Source organism: Somniosus microcephalus, chromosome 3 (assembly GCF_052327205.1).
Source record: "Somniosus microcephalus isolate GS21.2 chromosome 3, FLI_Smic_1.0, whole genome shotgun sequence".
NCBI classification, from domain to species: domain Eukaryota; kingdom Metazoa; phylum Chordata; class Chondrichthyes; order Squaliformes; family Somniosidae; genus Somniosus; species Somniosus microcephalus.
The window spans coordinates 111,635,153-111,653,244 of record NC_140989.1 but is presented as its reverse complement, the minus strand read 5'-3'; the positions used below and the strand labels follow the sequence as shown (position 1 = coordinate 111,653,244).

The window sequence follows — 18,092 nt, the reverse complement described above, 5'->3', positions numbered from 1 at the left end:
CTTTTGAAGTGTAGTCACTGTTGTAAATTGGGAAGCATGGCAGCCAATTTGCGCACAGCAAGCTCCCACAAACAGCAACGTGACAATAACAAGATAATCTCTGTTTTTGTTATGTTGATTGAGGAATAAATATTGGCCAGGACACCGGGGATAACTCCCCTGCTCTTCTTCGAAATAGTGCCTTGGGATCTTTTACGTCCACCTGAGAGCACAGACGGGGCCTCGGTTTAACATCTCAGCCAAAAGACGGCACCTCAGACAGTGCAGCACTCCCCTGGAGTGTCAGCCTAGATTTGTGTGCTCAAGTCCTTGGAGTGGGACTTGAACCCACAACTTTCTGACTCAGGGGCGAATGTGCTACCCAGAGCCACAGCTGACACTGTAAAGATGGGTCTAGAAGAGGTGTAAATGGGAATGGCAGAATCAGCTGCCATTCCCATTTACACCTCTTCTAGACCCATCTTTTGTTCCTTCACTTGTCTTATTACCATCAACATTTGCCTCGCACCATCATCCTTTTTGTCTTTTAATCTCTCCTGCCTTCCACCCTATCACAGACCTTCCCTTTTGTTCTTTCCTCTCCTCACCCCTTTCCCTGCCTCTGCATTTGCTTAAAACCTAACTTTTTTCAGTTCTGACGATTGGTCATCGACCTGACATGTTAGGTGCTACTTGACCTACTGAGTATTTCCAGTATTTTCTGTTTTTATTTCACAAAGAGACTATATGGTCATATATTGCATTCCTGTTTGTGGGACCTTGCTTAGTACAAATTGGCTGCCACGTTTCCCTACGTTACAACAGTGACTACACTTCATTGGCTATAAAGCACTTTGGGGCGTTTTGAGATCAAGAAACATACTACATAAATTCAAGTCCTTTTCTTTCCTTTAACTTTGCTGCCATTAACATTGGCTCTCGGTCCACTAAATTTAAAATTCTCATCCTCGAGTTCAAATCTATCCAAGGCCTCGCCCCTCCCTATCTCTGCAATCTCCTCCAGCCCTACTATCCCGAGAACGCTTCCTTCCTCCAATTCTGGTCTCTTGTGCATCTCCCACTACCTTCACTGCATCATTGGTGGCTGTGCCTTCAGCCATCTAGGCCCTAAGCTCTGGAATTCCCACCCCAAACCTCTGCCACTCCACCTCTCTCTTCTCTTAATACACGGCTTCAAACCTGCCTATTTGACCAAGCATTTGGTCACCTGTCCCAATGTCTCCTTCTTTGTCTTGGTGTCAATTTTTGTCTGATCAGGCTCCTGTAAAGAGCCTTTGGATGTTTCACTGCTACATAAATGTAAATTGGTAAAGTTCTCTGACACAACAACAATTAAACTCTTAAGTGACCTCAAGCTGTTTTTACTTATAGCAATTAGGCTTTCTGGCTTTAAACAGACAAGCCATCCTGAATAACCTAAACATGTTTAATTAACAAATAGAATTTTTGGCATTAAAGAGAGACACCATATCACTTTACCAGCAAAAATAATGTATTTCGCAATAGATGGTTTAACACTTCTGTTCAAAAGAAGAGGAAAGAATCAGCCAGGTTACTGTAGCCTCACATCGGTAATAACAAAACTGCTGGGATTATAAGAGATAGCATTAATGAACACTTAGAAATTTAAGGGCTATTCAGGGACAACAATATGGACTTGTATAGGATGGGTCATGCTTTAACTAATGTAATCACATTTTTCAAGGAGATACTCAGCAGATCGAGAAGAGGAATACAAATGTAATACATTTGGAATTTCAAAAAGCCTTTGATAAAGTACATGAGAGACTTGTTGCAAAGATTAAGTCCCATGGTTTGAAAGGTAAAGTGTTGCAATGGTTAGAGGGATAGCTGAAAGATACAACATGGAGAGTAGGAAGAAATGGATGTTTCTTACATTACCAAAATGTAGCTCGTGTGTGCTCCATTAGTGTGTATTAGGACCTGTCAAGTTCTCCAATAACATAAATGACTTGGATAAGGGCATAGAGGCAAAATCATAAATTGCTGATGATACCAAATTACAGGTAGTAGGATTGGGAAACTTAGGAAGAATGTAGGATGACTAAATATTCACTGGAGCAGAAAAGGTTGAGACACCCCAATAGAAGTGTACAAAATTGAAAGTTTTGAAAAGGTAAATAGGGAAAGATTATTTTCACTAGTTGGTGAAGGAGTAAAAAGGGGGTATGTGAGGGATATATACTCTAAGTATAAAGAGGGAATAAGTTTAAGACACATTTTTCAGGCAAAAGATTGAGAAAATGGAATACATTATCACAAGTGACTAATGAAGCCAATTCAAATCAATTCAAGAGTGAACTAGATAAACACTTGAAATATTAAACACTATTAAAGGGGGTGAGGAAGGAGTAGGAAAGCTCTGGTGTGGAGCTACCAGTGGTATAACTGAATTGAGCTAAAATGGTCTCCTTCTGTGCTTACATCTTTATGATTCTAATTGAGCAGAATTTTTTTTAGCAACACTAAGTAATGTGCCAAAGACATTTGGTAAAGAAGCAAAAAGGCAAAACAGTTCAATTTTTTTCTTTAGTTTTCTGTTTCTTGGTCCTCAGTATAAAAACTCAACCCCAAAACATACAAGGCATATATATGACATTGTAGATGAGGACTATTTTTCAAATATTTATGATTTTTTTTTCTCAAACATTGCATTTTATGCCTCTAACATTGATGGAAACACAAGGTGATCTGTAAAGCATGTTTAAAGCGGTGTTTCGAGGAACGAGGAGCTGTAACCCATTTTGTGTGTTTTAGTTGATTTAATACAAGACTTGCCAACTTAATATTGTAGTTGGAAGTAGTGGGCTAGCCCTAGACAGAGAGGCAGAGAATACATCAATTTAAAGTCAAATCTAGCACATGTTTGTCACACACCAGGCTCAGATTTTGTTATAGAAGCAAAACAATCTTTAGACTCTTAGAGTCTGAAATTTACAAGTATTTAGAGTTGCCTTCTGATTGGGCTCAGCAGCTTATAAGTAGCAACAACTACTTGGAGTTGCCCATTTCTAGCAGTGGCCTTACAAACAGGATAAAACAGCTAAAGAGCCGTGCTCCAGAGCAGAGACCAACCACAAGCTGTGCCATGGAAGATCTGCTAGTGTACATATTTGTGTGCATGTGTGTAGTTTTATATAAAAATTCACACATTAAGATTAGGAATGAAAAAAGTACCATTTTATTTGTCAAAGTGAACAAAACACACATGCACGTAGTTAAAGGGGAACTGAATATGATGTAACTGCCACATAATCGGAAGGATCTTGCACGCATTCCACTCTTGCTCAGTTTACTCTTATTGACACATTTTAACCCTTAATTATTTAATTCCCTTCAGATGCACCTTGGAATTTAAAATATTGCATAAAATAATGTCACAATGAAATAATACTCCAGTATCATTGGAAATTGGACAGGGCATTGTGGCCAGCACTCCCACCAGTTTGTGCTGCTGGTAAGTAGATACTGGAGAATCATACTGTTGATTCAGTGTGGGGAAGAGAAGAAATGACTCTATACAAAGTCTTACCAGGCAACCTCTAACTAGCAGCTTTAATAAAAACATGTAATGAGGGCATTACCTAGAGTCCCCTTGCAAGTGCACAGACATCCTCTCCAAGCTTAAGCGAGTGCACTTCCCTTTAAATCTTCGACTAGAAGCACAGAGCAAACCAGACTATTAAATCAGGTGCTCTCTTGTAGATTACATTAATTAGCAAATCAAAAGCATTTCACATAACTAACCTTTACAGTAAATCCCTGGTTTGAAATTTAACACTCACCCCAGACTGCTGAAGGTTTTTCATGCCCCACATTGTATATTCTCACCAGAAAATGTAGTTACAAGGTTTGATCCGTAATGGTTCCTCCCGAAAACTGAACATTTTTTTTAACGTAGGTAGTCTGACCAGGGTACTAGGAAGTCACATCATGGCAGCCACAGAAAATACATACAATCCCTGGTACACTAAAACACTAAATAGCTCAGCCCCAGCTTGCATTTCGAACAGCTGTTACTTCACAGCTAAGTATTCTCCACTGTACTACTTCTCTTTACTAATGCTATGGGAATAGTGCGTTGTACCATGTGGCTAATGGTAATCTGAGTGGTTATCTTCGATGGGCTGTTGCAAATCAGGAAGTAAAAAAGCTATTAAGACCATTGTGAAGCAAGGTAATTTGTAACGCAAGCAGTAACATGCCTTCAAGTATCCACTTCCCTATCAGTACTTATTGAATTCTCTTGCACCCATGTTGCCCTTCATAAAATGTTTGCTGTGAAATGTAGAACTTAATATAATCTTTACAGGAAGTGACATGACAGATTAAAAAAGCTTTTGCAATGGCCTTGAACTAGATTTGTGTCTGTGTGTGTGCGATATTGCGTTAGAAAATTAAAACATTATTGTTGTCGCAGTTGTAAATTGAGCTGACGCACGTTGGAAGGAGTATGCCAATTTGTACTTGTGCTTGATGGATGCAATTAGCAGCTCCCAATGGCCATCAGTCATGCAAAACCTTCCCTGTTGTTGTCGGCGGGGAAAATTTACTGCGGCTCGTCAAACATTAGGTTTATTGCAGCTCACATTTCCTATTATTTATAGGTGAATTGGCCAGTCAGAAATATCTATTAAAAATGAAGTGCATTTTATGTGTGTTGCTTCAAGCATTAATAGACCATTTTTCACGTATTTGGAATTTGCGAGAGAAAAGGGGGCAAAACAGCAGGGGGTAGAGGTTCTGCTAGGTAGCGCTGGTTTTACCAGCACAGTTTACCCGAAATTGCCCAAAGCAGCGTAAAAATCAAGGGATTTCAAGCGCAAGTTACGTGCGTGAGGGCAGGGCAGTTAGAGTCATACAGCACAGAAAGAGGCCCTTCGGCCCATCGTGTCTGCGCCGCCCATCCATCCCTGTCCAGTCTAATCCCATTTTCCAGCACTTGGTCCATAGCCTTGTATGCAATGGCATTTCAAGTGCTCATCCAAATGCTTCTTGAATGTTGTGAGGGTTCCTGCCTCTACCACCCTTTTAGGCATTGAGTTCCACATTCCAACCACCCTCTGGGTGAAAAAGTTCCTCCTCAAATCCCCTCTAAATCTCCTGCCCCTTACCCTGAATCTATGCCCCCTTGTTATTGACCCCCCTACTAAGGGGAAAAGTTCCTCTTTGTCTACCCTATCTATGCCCCTCATCATTTTGTACACCTCAATCAGGTCCCCCCTCAGCCTTCTTTGCTCCAAGGAAAACAACCCCAGCCTGTTTAGTCTTTCTTCATAGCTGAGGCGCTCCATCCCAGGTAACATCCTGGTGAATCTTCTCTGCACCCTCTCCAAAGCAATCACATCCTTCCTATAGTGAGGTGACCAGAACTGCACACAGTACTCCAGCTGTGGCCTCACCAGCGTTTTGTACAGCTCCATCATAACCTCCCTGCTCTTATATTCTATGCCTCGGCTAATGAAGGCAAGTATCCCATATGCCTTTTTAACCACCTTATCTACCTGTTCCGCTGCCTTCAGGGATCTATGTACATGTACACCAAGGTCCCTCTGACCCTCTGTACTTCCTAGGGTCCTACCACTCATTGTGTATTCCCTTGCCTTATTTGTCCGTCCAAAATGCATCACCTCGCACTTTTCAGGGTTAAATTCCATTTGCCACTTTTCCGCCCATCTGACCAACCCGTTTATATCGTCCTGTAGCCTGAGGCTTTCCTCCTCGCAATTTACCACCCCACCAATTTTCGTGTCATCTGCGAACTTACTGATCATACCTTTTACATTCTCATCCAAATCATTTATGTAGATCACAAACAACAAGGGACCCAGCACCGATCCCTGAGGTACCCCACTGGACACAGGCTTCCAGTCACAAAAGCAACCTTCGACCATCACCCTCTGCCTCCTGCCACTCAGCCAGTTTAGGATCCAACGCGCCAAGGCACCCTGGATCCCATGGGCTCTTACCTTCTTGACCAGTCTCCTATGTGGGACTTTGTCAAAAGCTTTACTGAAGTCCATGTAAACCACATCCACAGCATTTCCCTCATCCACCCCCCCCTAGTCACCCCCTCGAAAAATTCAATCAGATTTGTCAGACATGATTTACCCTTGACAAAGCCATGCTGACTATCCCCGATTAATCCTTGCCTCTCCAAGTGGAGACTAATTTTGTCCCTCAGAATTTTTTCCAATAATTTCCCTACCACAGATGTTAGGCTCACTGGCCTGTAATTCCCTGGTTTATCCCTGCTACCCTTCTTGTATAATGGTACTACATTAGCTGTTCTCCAGTCCTCTGGTACATCCCCTGTGGCCAGAGAGGTTCTGAAAATTTGTGTCAGAGCCCCTGCAATCTCCTCCTTTGCCTCCCACAGCAGCCTGGGATACATCTCGTCCGGGCCTGGGGATTTATCCACTTTTTGGCCTGCTAAAACCGCTAGCACCTCCTCCCTCTCGATGCTAAGATGTTCAAGTATGTCACAGTCCCCTTGCCCGATTTCTATGTCCGCATCGTCTTTCTCCATAGTGAACACAGATGCAAAAAATTCATTTAAAACCCCGCCTACATCATCTGGCTCTACACACAGATTGCCACTTTGGTCCCTAATGGGCCCTACCCTTTCCCTGGTTATCCTCTTGCCCTTAATATACTTATAAAACATCTTAGGATTTTCCTTTATTTTGCTCGCCAGTGTTATTTCATGGCCCCTCCTCGCCCTCCTAATTTCTTTTTTAAGTATGCCCCTGCACTTTTTATACTCCTCTAGGGCTTCTTCCGTCTTTGTCTTTTGTAACTGCCAAAAGCCCCCCTTTTATTTCTAATGCATTTTTGTATATCCCTTGTCATCCAAGGTTCCCTTTGCTTGTTGGTCCCACCCTTGACCTTTACAGGAACATGTTGGCGTTGTACTCTCTCTATTTCCCTTCTGAAAGTCTCCCACTGTTTTGATGTGGATTTTCCTATAAGTAGCTGCTCCCAGTCCACTTTGGCCAGATCCTGCCTTATCATATTAAAATCGGCCTTCCCCCAATTTAGAACCCTTATTTCCGGGCCGTCTTTGTCTTTTTCCATGACCACCTTAAATCTCACCGAATTATGGTCACTGTCGCCAAAATGCTCTCCTACTGATACTTCCACCACTTGCCCGGCTACATTCCCCAGAATTAGGTCCAGTACCGCCCCCTCTCTTGTAGGACTTTCTACATGTTGGCTCAAAAAGCTCTCCTGGATGCACTAAGAATTCTGCACCCTCTAAGCCTTTCACACTCTGACTATCCCAATTTATATTGGGGAAGTTGAAATCCCCCACTATTATTACCCTATTATTTTCACACTTCTCTGAGATTTGCCTACATATCTGTTCCTCTATCTCCCCCTGACTGTTTGGGGGCCTATAGTACACTCCCAGCAAAGTGCTTGCCCCCTTTTTGTTTTTAAGTTCTACCCATAAGGCCTCATTAGAGGAACCCGCTAATATATCATCCCTCCTTACAGCAGTAATTGACTCCTTAATTAATATTGCAACACCCCCTCCCCTTTTACACCCCCAGCATTACATTCAGCCAGAGCTGGCAACCCTGGGGGTGGGGGGTGGTAGAAAGAGTGCTGAGTGGAGTAACTCAGTGGACAGTTTTAGGACCCCTAGTGTCTCTAATTTACATTAATGACTTGAATTCAGAAGCTCAATGTAAACTGTAAGTTCACAGATGATGCTGTTCAGAGGGAAGAGGAAGTTGAATCTGAGGAAGTAACCAGCGACGTGTAAAATGAGTTAATACGTGTAAATGGGCAGACCAGTGACAGATATAATGTAATACAGACATTGTGCACGAGAAGAAAGATGAACAGTATATATACTCCATGGTGTTGTTGAAATAGCTACAGGCAAAGATGAAAGATATCTAGGGGAGTACGCTCTGCTCAACATGTCCAATCATTATGCAGTGGCAATTAATAAAGCACATAGTTTCATATATATTTCAGCATTCTAAGAGCAAAATAGAAGATAAAGAAAGTCATACATAAACTGTACAGTGCTCCAGTCAGATTACTTCCAGTTCTGGTCACTGAAACACAAGGGAGACAAGCCCTAGAGGTGGCGCAGCGAAGAGCCACAAGACTGATCCTTAGTATCAGAACTGAGTTACAGGGGGAAAGAGAGAAACTTGAGGTCTTCAACCTTGAAAAGAGAGAACCAAGATAGCAAATGGTATAGGAAAGGTAAATCTGAACAATACTTAAAATTAAACCAGGATACTAGGACAAGAACGCAAAGGATAAAGCTAGCAAAAGGCAAATTAAAGACTTGCATTAGAAAGTACTTCTCCGTACAAGTGATAGAAACATAGAAGATAGGAGCAGGAGTAGGCCATTTGGCCCCTCTAGCCTGCTCCACCATTCAATGCGATCATGGCTGATCATCCAAGTTCAGTACCCGGTCCCTGCTTTCTCCCCATACCCCTTGATCCCTTTAGCCTTAAGAAATATATCCAACTCCTTCCTGAATATATTTAATGAATTGGCCTCTACTGCCTTCTGTGGTAGAGAATTCCACAGGTTCACCACTCTCTGGGTGAAGAAATTCCTCATTTCTGTCCTAAATGGCTTACCCCTTATCCTTAGACTGTGACCCCTGGTTCTGGACTCCCCGACCATCGGGAACATCCTCCCTGCATCTAGTCTGTCCAGTCCTGCCAGAATTTTATAAGTTTCAATGAGATCCCCTCTCATTCTTCTAAACTCCAGCGAGTACAAGCCCAATCGACCCAATCTCTCCTCATACATCATTCCTGCCATCCCAGGTATCAGCCTGGTGAATCTTCGCTGAACTCCTTCCATGGCAAGAATATCCTTCCTCAGATAAGGCGACCAAAACTGCACACAATACTCAAGATGTGGTCTCACCAAGGCCCTGTGTAACTGTAGCAAGACATTCTTGTTCCTGTACTCAAACCCTCTCGCTATGAAGGCCAACATACCATTTGCCTTCTTAACCGCCTGCTGCACCTGCATGCTTACCTTCAGCGTCTGGTGCACAAGGACACCCAGGTCTCGTTGCACTTCCCCTTCTCCCAATCTATTGCCATTCAGATAATAATCTGCCTTCCTGTTTGCTACCAAAGTGGATAACCTCAAAGTTATCCACGTTATATTGCATTTGCCATGCTTCTGCCCAATCACCCAACCTGTCCAAATCATCCTGTAATTTCTCAGCATCCTCCTCATAGCACACACGCCCACCCAGCTTTGTGTCGTCTGCAAATTTGGAGATATTACATCTAGTTCCCTTGGCTAGATCATTAATATATATTGTGAATAGCTGGGGTCCAAGGACCGATCCCTGCGGAACCCCACTAGTCACTGCCTGCCACTCAGAAAAAGACCCGTTTATTCCAACTCTTTGCTTTATATCTGCCAACCAGTTCACTATCCAAGTCAGTACCTTGCCCCCAATCCCATGTGCCTTAACTTTACACGCTAATCTCTTATGTGGGACCTTATCGAAAGCCTTCTGAAAGTCCAAATACACCACATCCACTGGTTCTCCCATATCTATTTTACCAGTTACATCCTCAAAAAATTCCAGTCGGTTAGTCAAGCACGATTTACCTTTTGTAAATCCATGTTGACTTTGTCCGATCCTGTCACTGTTTTCCAAGTGCTCTGCTATTACATCTTTTATAATGGACTCTAGCACTTTCCCCACTACCGATGTCAGGCTTACCGGTCTGTAATTCCCCGTTTTCTCTCTACCATCTTTTTTGAATAGTGGGGTAACATTAGCTACCCTCCAATCCATGGGTACTGTTCATCTTCCAACATTCGATGGAATCTGGATCAGCAATGCATCTACTATTTCTAGGGCCACTTCCTTAAGTACCCTAGGATGTAGATTATCAGGCCCTGGGGATTTATCGGCCTTCAATCCTATCAATTTCCCTGACACCATTTCCCTACAAATACTGATTTCTTTCAGTTCCTCCCTTTCATCAGACCCTATGTTCCCTGACATCTCTGGGAGGTTGTGTCCTCCTTTATGAAGACAGAACCAAAATATGTATTCAAATGTTCTGCCATTTCTTTGTTCCCCCTTATAAATTCCCCTGATTCTGACTGCAGGGGACCGACGCTTGACTTCACCAATCTTTTTCTCTTCACATATCTATAAAAGCTTTTACAGTCAGTTTTTATGTTCCCTGCAAGCTTACTCTCATATTCTATTTTCCCTTTCTTAATTAATCCCTTTGTCCTCCTTTGCTGACTCCTAAACTGCTCCCAATCCTCTGGATTACTGCTTTTTTTGGCCAATTTATATGTCCTCTCCTAGGATCTTATAATATCCCTAATTTCCCTCGTTAGCGACGGTTGAGTCACCTTTTTTGTTTTATTTTTATGCCAAACTGGGATGAACAAATTCTGTACTTCATCCATGCGGTCTTTGAATGTTTGCCATTGCCTATCCACTGTTAACCCTTTGAGTGCCATTCCCCAATCAATCCTACCCAATTCGCAGCTCAGACCATCGTAGTTTCCTTTATTTAAATTCAGGACCCTGGTCTCCGAGTCAACTACTTCATTCTCCATCTTAATGAAGAATTCGATCATATTATGATCGCTCCGACCCAAGGGGCCTCGTACAAGATTGCTAATTAATCCTTTCTTGTTACATAATACCCAGTCTAAGATGGCCTGATCTCTGGTTGGTTGCTCGACATATTGGTCCAGGAAACCATCCCGTAAACACTCCAGGAATTCCTCCTCCATAGTATTGTCACTAATTTGGTTAGCCCAATCTATATGTCGATTAAAGTCACCCATGATGACTGCTGTGCCCTTTTTGCACGCTTCTCTAATTTCCCTTTTAATGCCATCCCCAACCTCTGCATTACTGTTTGGAGGTCTATATACCACTCCCACTAACGTTTTCTGCCCCTTGGTATTTCTCAGTTCTATCCATACAGATTCCACATCATCGAAGCGAATATCCTTCTTTACAATTGTGTTAATCCCTTCTTTAACCAGTAATGCTACCCCACCTCCCTTTCCTTTTTGCCTATCTTTCCTGAATATTGAATACCCCTGGATGTCGAGTTCCCAGCCTTGGCCACCCTGGAGCCATGTTTCCGTAATCCCAATCAAATCATATTCGTTTACCTCTATTTGCGCAGCTAATTCATCCACCTTTTTACGAATGCTCCTCGCATTAAGACACAAAGCTTTCAGAAGGAATGGGCTTCTTGGTAAGAAAGCGGAGTCAAAAATCTGGAATCAATTAACAGCCAGATACTGTGATGAGGGTGGGCACTTTACTCTCTCTCTGGTTGGATGAGCTAGAATGGGCCTTTTAAATCCCACTCTGACTTTTTTATCCTCGGTCTCAGTCACACTTCCACTCTGACCTTTATTATGAGGGGCCTAGATAGAGTGGATAGGAAGTACCTATTTCCTTTAGCAGAGAGGTCAATAACCAGGGAGAATAGATTTCAAGTAATTGGTAGAAGGATTAGAGGGGAGTTGAGGAGAAATGTTTTCACCCAGAGGGCGGTGGGGGTCTGGAACGCACTGCCTGAAAGGGTGGTAGAGACAGAAACAATCACATTTAAAAAGTACTTGGATATGCACTTGAAGTGCCATAACCTGCAAGGCTACAGACCAAGAGCTGGAAAGTGGAATTAGGCTGGAGAGCTATTTTTCAACTGGCGCAGACACGATGGGCTGAATGGCTTCCTTCTGTGCCACAAATTTTTATGATTCCTCGGCCTCCTACACTGTTCTAATGAAGCTCAACAGAGGCTCGAGGTATCTTTTGATGAGGCACTTTACAGCCTTCCGGACTCATTGTTCTTCGGACAGTAGGTACTGCTAATGATTCTGCTGTTGCCATTTACAGCTCCTGTAGACCCATCTTGTGGTTCTTCACTTGTCCCATTACCATCTCCTTTTGCCTTGCACCATCATCCCCTTTGTCATTTATTGACTCCTGCCTTCCACCCTATCACAGACCTCCCCTTTTGTTCTTTCCTCCCATTCCCCCCCACCTTTCACTGCCTCTATACTTGCTTAATACTTGTTACATCTAACTTTTGTCAGTTCTGATGAATGGTCAATGAACTGAAATGTTAATTCTGTTTCTCTCTCCACAGATGCTGCCAGACCTGCTGAATATTTCCAGCATTTTGTTTTCATTCCAAATCTGTATCTATCCTATTGTAATAAGGGATTTTTCAAAAAAACTGAGGTACCTACAGAAAAGCCCATCAAATCTGCTCCCTCTCTAAAGGATGTTTGTATGTGTATGTTGTTGTTGTATAGTCCCAAATCAATACATTGAGGTGCATGTATGTTTTGGGAGAAAACAGGAGCAAGAGGGTTAGAAGTCTCCTGATTTTAAGCAATTATTTCTACCCTGTAACATTGGAATAAGTTTGGTGCATGGATGGCTCAATCAAAACTGTCTGTCTATCTTTTTTTAAAAATAAATGTTGTCGATATTAACTAGAAATTTCTGCCACGTATTTACATCAACCTGACATGAATCTTCGGCTGACAATTCTGACCAGAAATCTAATCAGAGTACCTAAGTACAATTATACTGGAGTAGTCACTTCTAATCTACCACTAAATTCTGAACAAACGTGAATCTGAAAAGTGTAAACAAGTTTAAAAAGGTGAAACTAAAATCAGAAGCTGGTAAGGGAGAAGGCTGGAGCCCTGTTTAGGACAAATGGGGAATAGCCTGCCTGATTTAGAAGCTCCTCTCCTGCAGTTAATTGTGTCAGCATTTGACTCCACCCCAGTTAATCTCTCAAGATAATTAGGAGGTGAAACATCTTCATCAGTTATTTGCATAGAAGACCGATGTCAAAATAGCTCTCATGATGTTCTCATGTGAAGCTCAGAAGCCTTGCTCACAGTTTTGTTTACATGCTATTAATAGTTTACAGCAGACTAGTCACTCCATCATCAGCTGATACAGTACAAGGAAATCAAAAATATTATTTTTACTTCTAAATATCTATCAAGTATACACTTGGTTTGTGTGTATTTTTAAAACCCAAATTTCCTGTAACGTCCATGTGTAATTGAGACATGGACTGCAGGAGTTGGTGATAACAGGTGTTTACTGAACGGAGACAAAACTGGAACTACTATGCAAGGTTACTGCACAGGCTTATATACAAGGGTGGTCACTACTGGTACTGCAGTATACAGGGGCTGCAGAACATAGTTCCTTCTTCAGGTTACATACACTACAATTCCTCCCCTTTTAGCTAAACAGTACATAACATTCGATTAATAATTAAATAACATATTTACAATTACAGTTGCCATATACATTAGCTGAAGGTAATCAATTATAAATTCAGTCTTTGAGGAGGCTTCCTGATTCTGTCCGGATAACGCCTCTTTGGGGTATCAGGTTCTTCTGGCAAAGTTGATTCGGGATCAACGTCGTTGTTTGGTTTGCCTGCTTCCAATATCACCGATTCTGAGGTAGATGCAATTGGTACTTCGGTTTCATCACCGGTGTATAGGATTGCGGTGTAGATTTGACGTTTTTCAGTGACTCTAGAATCTGGTCAGCATGGAGTCTTACAATGCTTTCGCCAACGTCCACGGTATACATTAGAGGTCCTTGCCGTGTGCAGATCGTTCCTGGCTGCCATTTCTCTGTGCGGTAGTCCCGGGCCAAAACTGGTTGACCTATCTTGAAACTCCTGGTTGGCCTTTCATTCATATTCTGAAACTGCCTGTTCTCCACATCTCTTCTGATGTTTGGCTTAACCAAATCCAAGCGGCATCTTAGTCTTCGATTGAAGAACATCATGGCTGGAGTTTGGTTGGTAACCGCATGTGTCGCATTCCGGTAGGCAAACAAGAAGTTATCCACCTTGTGTTGTAGGGGTAGGTCTTCATTACACATTGCCTTGATAGCCTTCTTGAATGTTTGAACGAACCTCTCAGCCAATCATAGAAACATAGAAACATGGAGCAGGAGTAGGCCATTCGGCCCTTCGAGCCTGCTCCGCCATTCAACGAGATCATGGCTGATCATCCAAACCCTAGCACCCGGTCCCTACACCGACAGCCATCCCACCCAAGCCCTATCCCCGTAACCCCACGTATTTAATCCCCCCTAACACTAAGGGCCAACTTTTATCATGGCCAATCAACCTAACCCGCACATCTTTGGACTGTGGGAGGAAACCGGAGCACTCAGAGGAAACCCACGCAAACACGGGGAGAATGTGCAAACTCCACACAGACAGTCACCCGAGGCCGGATTTGAACCCGGGTCCCTGGCGCTGTGAGGCAACAGTGCTAACCACTATGCCACTGTTGGTGGCTGGATGATATGGGGCAGATGTGTAACGCTTAACACCATTGTTCTTCAAGAACCTCCGGAACTCTTCAGACACAAACTGTGGCCCATTGTCGGAGCAAATCTGTTCAGGCAGCCCATTTCTGGCGAATATGGTTCGTAAGACTGTGATGGTTGAGGACATTTTTATTACCTCTGGCCAGTTTGAATGTGCATCCACCGCAATTAAAAACATCGAGTCCATAAATGGACCAGCAAAATCAATGTGCACCCTTTGCCATGGAGATGAGGGCCACTCCCATGGATGCAGAGGGGCTTGTGGTGGGGCGTTTTGGACCTTCTGGCATCCTGTACAGCTCTTGGTCATCTCTTCGATTTCTCTATCGATTCCCGGCCACCACACAAACGCTCTGGCTAAGTTCTTCATTTTTACCCCTCCCAGACGACCCTCATGAAGCTCATGGAGAACTCTATCCTTCAATTTGGGTGGAATTACTACTCTGGATCCACACATCAAGGTTCCTCGGCACACTGACAGCTGTTCTCTTCTCGCCGAGAATGCTGGCAACAGTGGTTCGCCATGCGCTGGCCATCCCTTCACCGTTAAATCATAGACCCTGGAGAGTGTCAGGTCATTTCGTGTTTCCTTTTCTACGTTTGCATTCGTCACAGGTAGACATTCGCCTATGGTCGACTGGAATATCTCCACAGGATCCACTGCAGGTGCTTCTTCCACCTTCGGCAACGGTAGGCGCGACAATCCATCAGCATTCCCATGCTGTTTAGTTCCTTTGAACTCGATGTCATATTGGTGTGCCCGTAGGAAAGGGGACCACCTCTGTAGCCGTTGTGCTGTCATTATCGGCACGCCCTTCTGAGGGTTGAAAATGGAGACAAGAGGTTGATGATCAGTTAGTAGAGTCAATTTCTGTCCGTGCAGGTAGTGATTGAACTTCTTCACACCCCACACCAGGCTGAGGGCCTCTTTGTCAATCTGGGCGTAGTTACGCTCGGCTGAAGTTAACGAGCGTGACGCAAAAGTTATCGGCCTCTCTGAACCATCAAGGAATTTGTGTGACAGTACCGCTCCAATGCCGTAGGGAGACGCATCACACGCCAGTCTTATCGGTAGTGATGGGTTATAGTGAGCCAATACTTCTCTTGAAGTGATTAGGTCTTTACACTTCTGAAAGGCCCACTTACATTCATCGCTCCATTTCCATGCTACTCCAGTTTGTAGTAGGGCGTTCAGTGGGTGCAGAATTGTGGACAAATTCGGCCAAAACTTATGGTATTAATTCACCAATCCGAGGAATGACCTCAGTTGCGACACATTTTCAGGCGCTGGAGCCTTAACTACCGCTTCAATTTTGTCAGGGGACTTGTGTAACCCCTCTTCATCAATCACGTGGCCACAATACGATATCTGTTTCTTAAAAAACTCGCACTTGGGGCGATTGGCTCGTAGCCCATGTTCTCTTAGTCTAGTGAGCACCTGCTCTAGGTTGGCAAGGTGTTCACTGTCATCTTCACCTGTCACTAGGATGTCGTCCAAGTAACACTGAGTCCCCGGAATCCCTTGCAGGACTTGTTCCATCGCTCTTTGCCATATCGCTGGAGCTGATGCTACTCCGAATACCAGTCGATTATACTGGTAAAGACCTTTGTGAGTGTTTATCACGAGATATTTCCTTGAGGATTCTTCAACCTCCATCTGCAAATATGCTTGTGCTAGGTCAATTTTTGTAAAACGCTTCCCTCCAGATAGTGAGGCAAAAATATCTTCTATCCTCGGAAGAGGATACTGTACTGTGTGAAGGACTGGGTTCACAGTCCCCACAGATGCAAACCTTCCTTGGCTCCTCAGACTTATTGTTTAACGTTTTCTTCATGACAGGAACGATGGGTGTCGCCCACTCGCTCCAGTCTACCTTAGATAACACGCCTGCATTCTCCAGCTCTGCCTCGATGGCTGGGCGAATTGCATACGGTACCGGTCTTGCTTTGAAAAACTTGGGAATTGCATTCTCTTCTATTTTTATCGAGGCGGTTACGCCTTTAAGAGTTCCCAGTTCTTGTTGAAATACCTTTTTGGCGTTAGCTAAGATTTTTGACAATCGTCCAGGTGTGACGTCGTCATCCTTTTTACCAGCCAGAGTCAGTGCCTGAATGGAGTGCCAGTCTAAACTTATCTTTCTGAGCCATTCACGTCCCAATAACGGTGGTCCACCATCTTGCAGTATGTACAGATACAATTTCTGTATTTCCTTGCCGTTGTATTCGACAGGCACCCTTATTTTCCCTCTGGGGTATACTTTCTGCCCCGTATATGTCTTCAAGACAATGGATGTGTCTTTCAAGGGTATGAGAGAGAATAGCCGCTCGTAGTCTCGTCGATTCATGACGGTCAGGGCTGATCCTGTATCCAATTCCATTTTGACTTGGGACCCTGCTATCGTGAGGGTGACCCAAATGGTTCGGTGATCCTCTTTTGCGATTACGTTGTGTAGTTTGAGACAGCTTAGTCTCTTGTTCCCGGATTCACTATCGTTCTTCTGGTCTTTGGAACTACTGTCCGTCATCTTTTGTACTTTCCTGTACTTTTCCTTAGTAGTCTTTCTGTTGTCATTAGTCTTCTTCCCGGACCTGCAAACTCGTGCAATGTGTCCCATCTTTCTGCATTGCCTGCATGTTTTGTCCTTGGACCAATAGTCCTTCTGGTCATGGGTTGTTCTGCCGCAGCGATAACATTTTTCAAATCCCCGTGTCATTTCATGGGCGCCGTATTCCTGTGGCTTTTGCTGTATTTCCGCAGCTCCCCTTGCTGCTGCTTCGTACGATACTGCCATGCTGAAAACCTTATCTAGCGTCAGCTCTTTCTCTGAGAGTAACCTCTTCTGGGTTCCTTCACTGAGGAGTCCACAGACAAATTTGTCCCATAGGGTATCTGCCAGTCCTGCTCCGAACTAGCAGTGCTTCGATAGCCCGCGTAGTTCCATAAGGTAATCAGCATTGCTCTCATCTTTATGCTGATTTCTCTTGTGGAATTTAAATCTTTCTGCTATCAGCAGCGGTGTAGGATTTAGGTGTTCCTGTAGGATATCAACAATTTCGTTAAAACTCTTCGCCATCGGTTTGGCTGGAGTGATCAGGTTCCGCAATAGGCCGTACGTTCTTGCGCCCATTAAGTTTAGTAGTACCGATGCCTTTTTCTCATCGGCTACTTCGTTTGCCTTGCAATATACTTCGACTCTTTCCACATACGTGGTCCAGTCTTCTATTGCATTATCGAAGGCAGTGATATTGCCAGTCTTCGGCATCTTGGAGATCTAAGATGGCGCCTCCCGCGCTTTGCCTTCTTCCCCGATTGAACAAAATAGCGCCTCCCGCGCTTTGCCTTCTTCCCCGCTGGATTAAGATGGCGCCTCCCGCGCTTTCTGCCTTCCCGCTGCTGCTAGCGCTGTTGCTGGCGTTTTTATGCCTTGATGGCGACGCCCTATGGTCTTCACCCGCTTCCCCCCACGCTGCTGCCAACGCCGCTCTCCGCGGTCCCCGTGGCAAACTGCAGCTCCTTGCGGCTTTCTGCGCTTCTAATTTCTTTTATTTTAATTACTGTTCCCGTCGTCAGAGCAGACCCTATGGGACACTTCCCTCCCTCTTCTCGGGTCTGTACGCTGCCCAGCTTCGTAGCACCGGCCGCGCCCTGTGTGCTCCACCCGCTCTCTCTCTCCTTTTCCCGACA

General features: G+C 43.9%; 1 protein-coding gene across 1 annotated transcript in view; it reads right to left on the bottom strand.

Moving 5' to 3' along the window:
• The window catches only part of ipcef1 (interaction protein for cytohesin exchange factors 1), a 165,132-nt gene extending 160,473 nt beyond the window's left edge, over positions 1 to 4,659 (bottom strand). The window contains exon 1 of the mRNA XM_085981479.1: positions 3,807 to 4,659. Coding sequence (XP_085837605.1) covers positions 3,807 to 3,839 — 33 coding nt within the window. The 5' untranslated portion in view covers positions 3,840 to 4,659. The remainder of the gene's footprint in view (positions 1 to 3,806) is intronic.
• Positions 4,660 to 18,092: the final 13,433 nt, after the last annotated feature.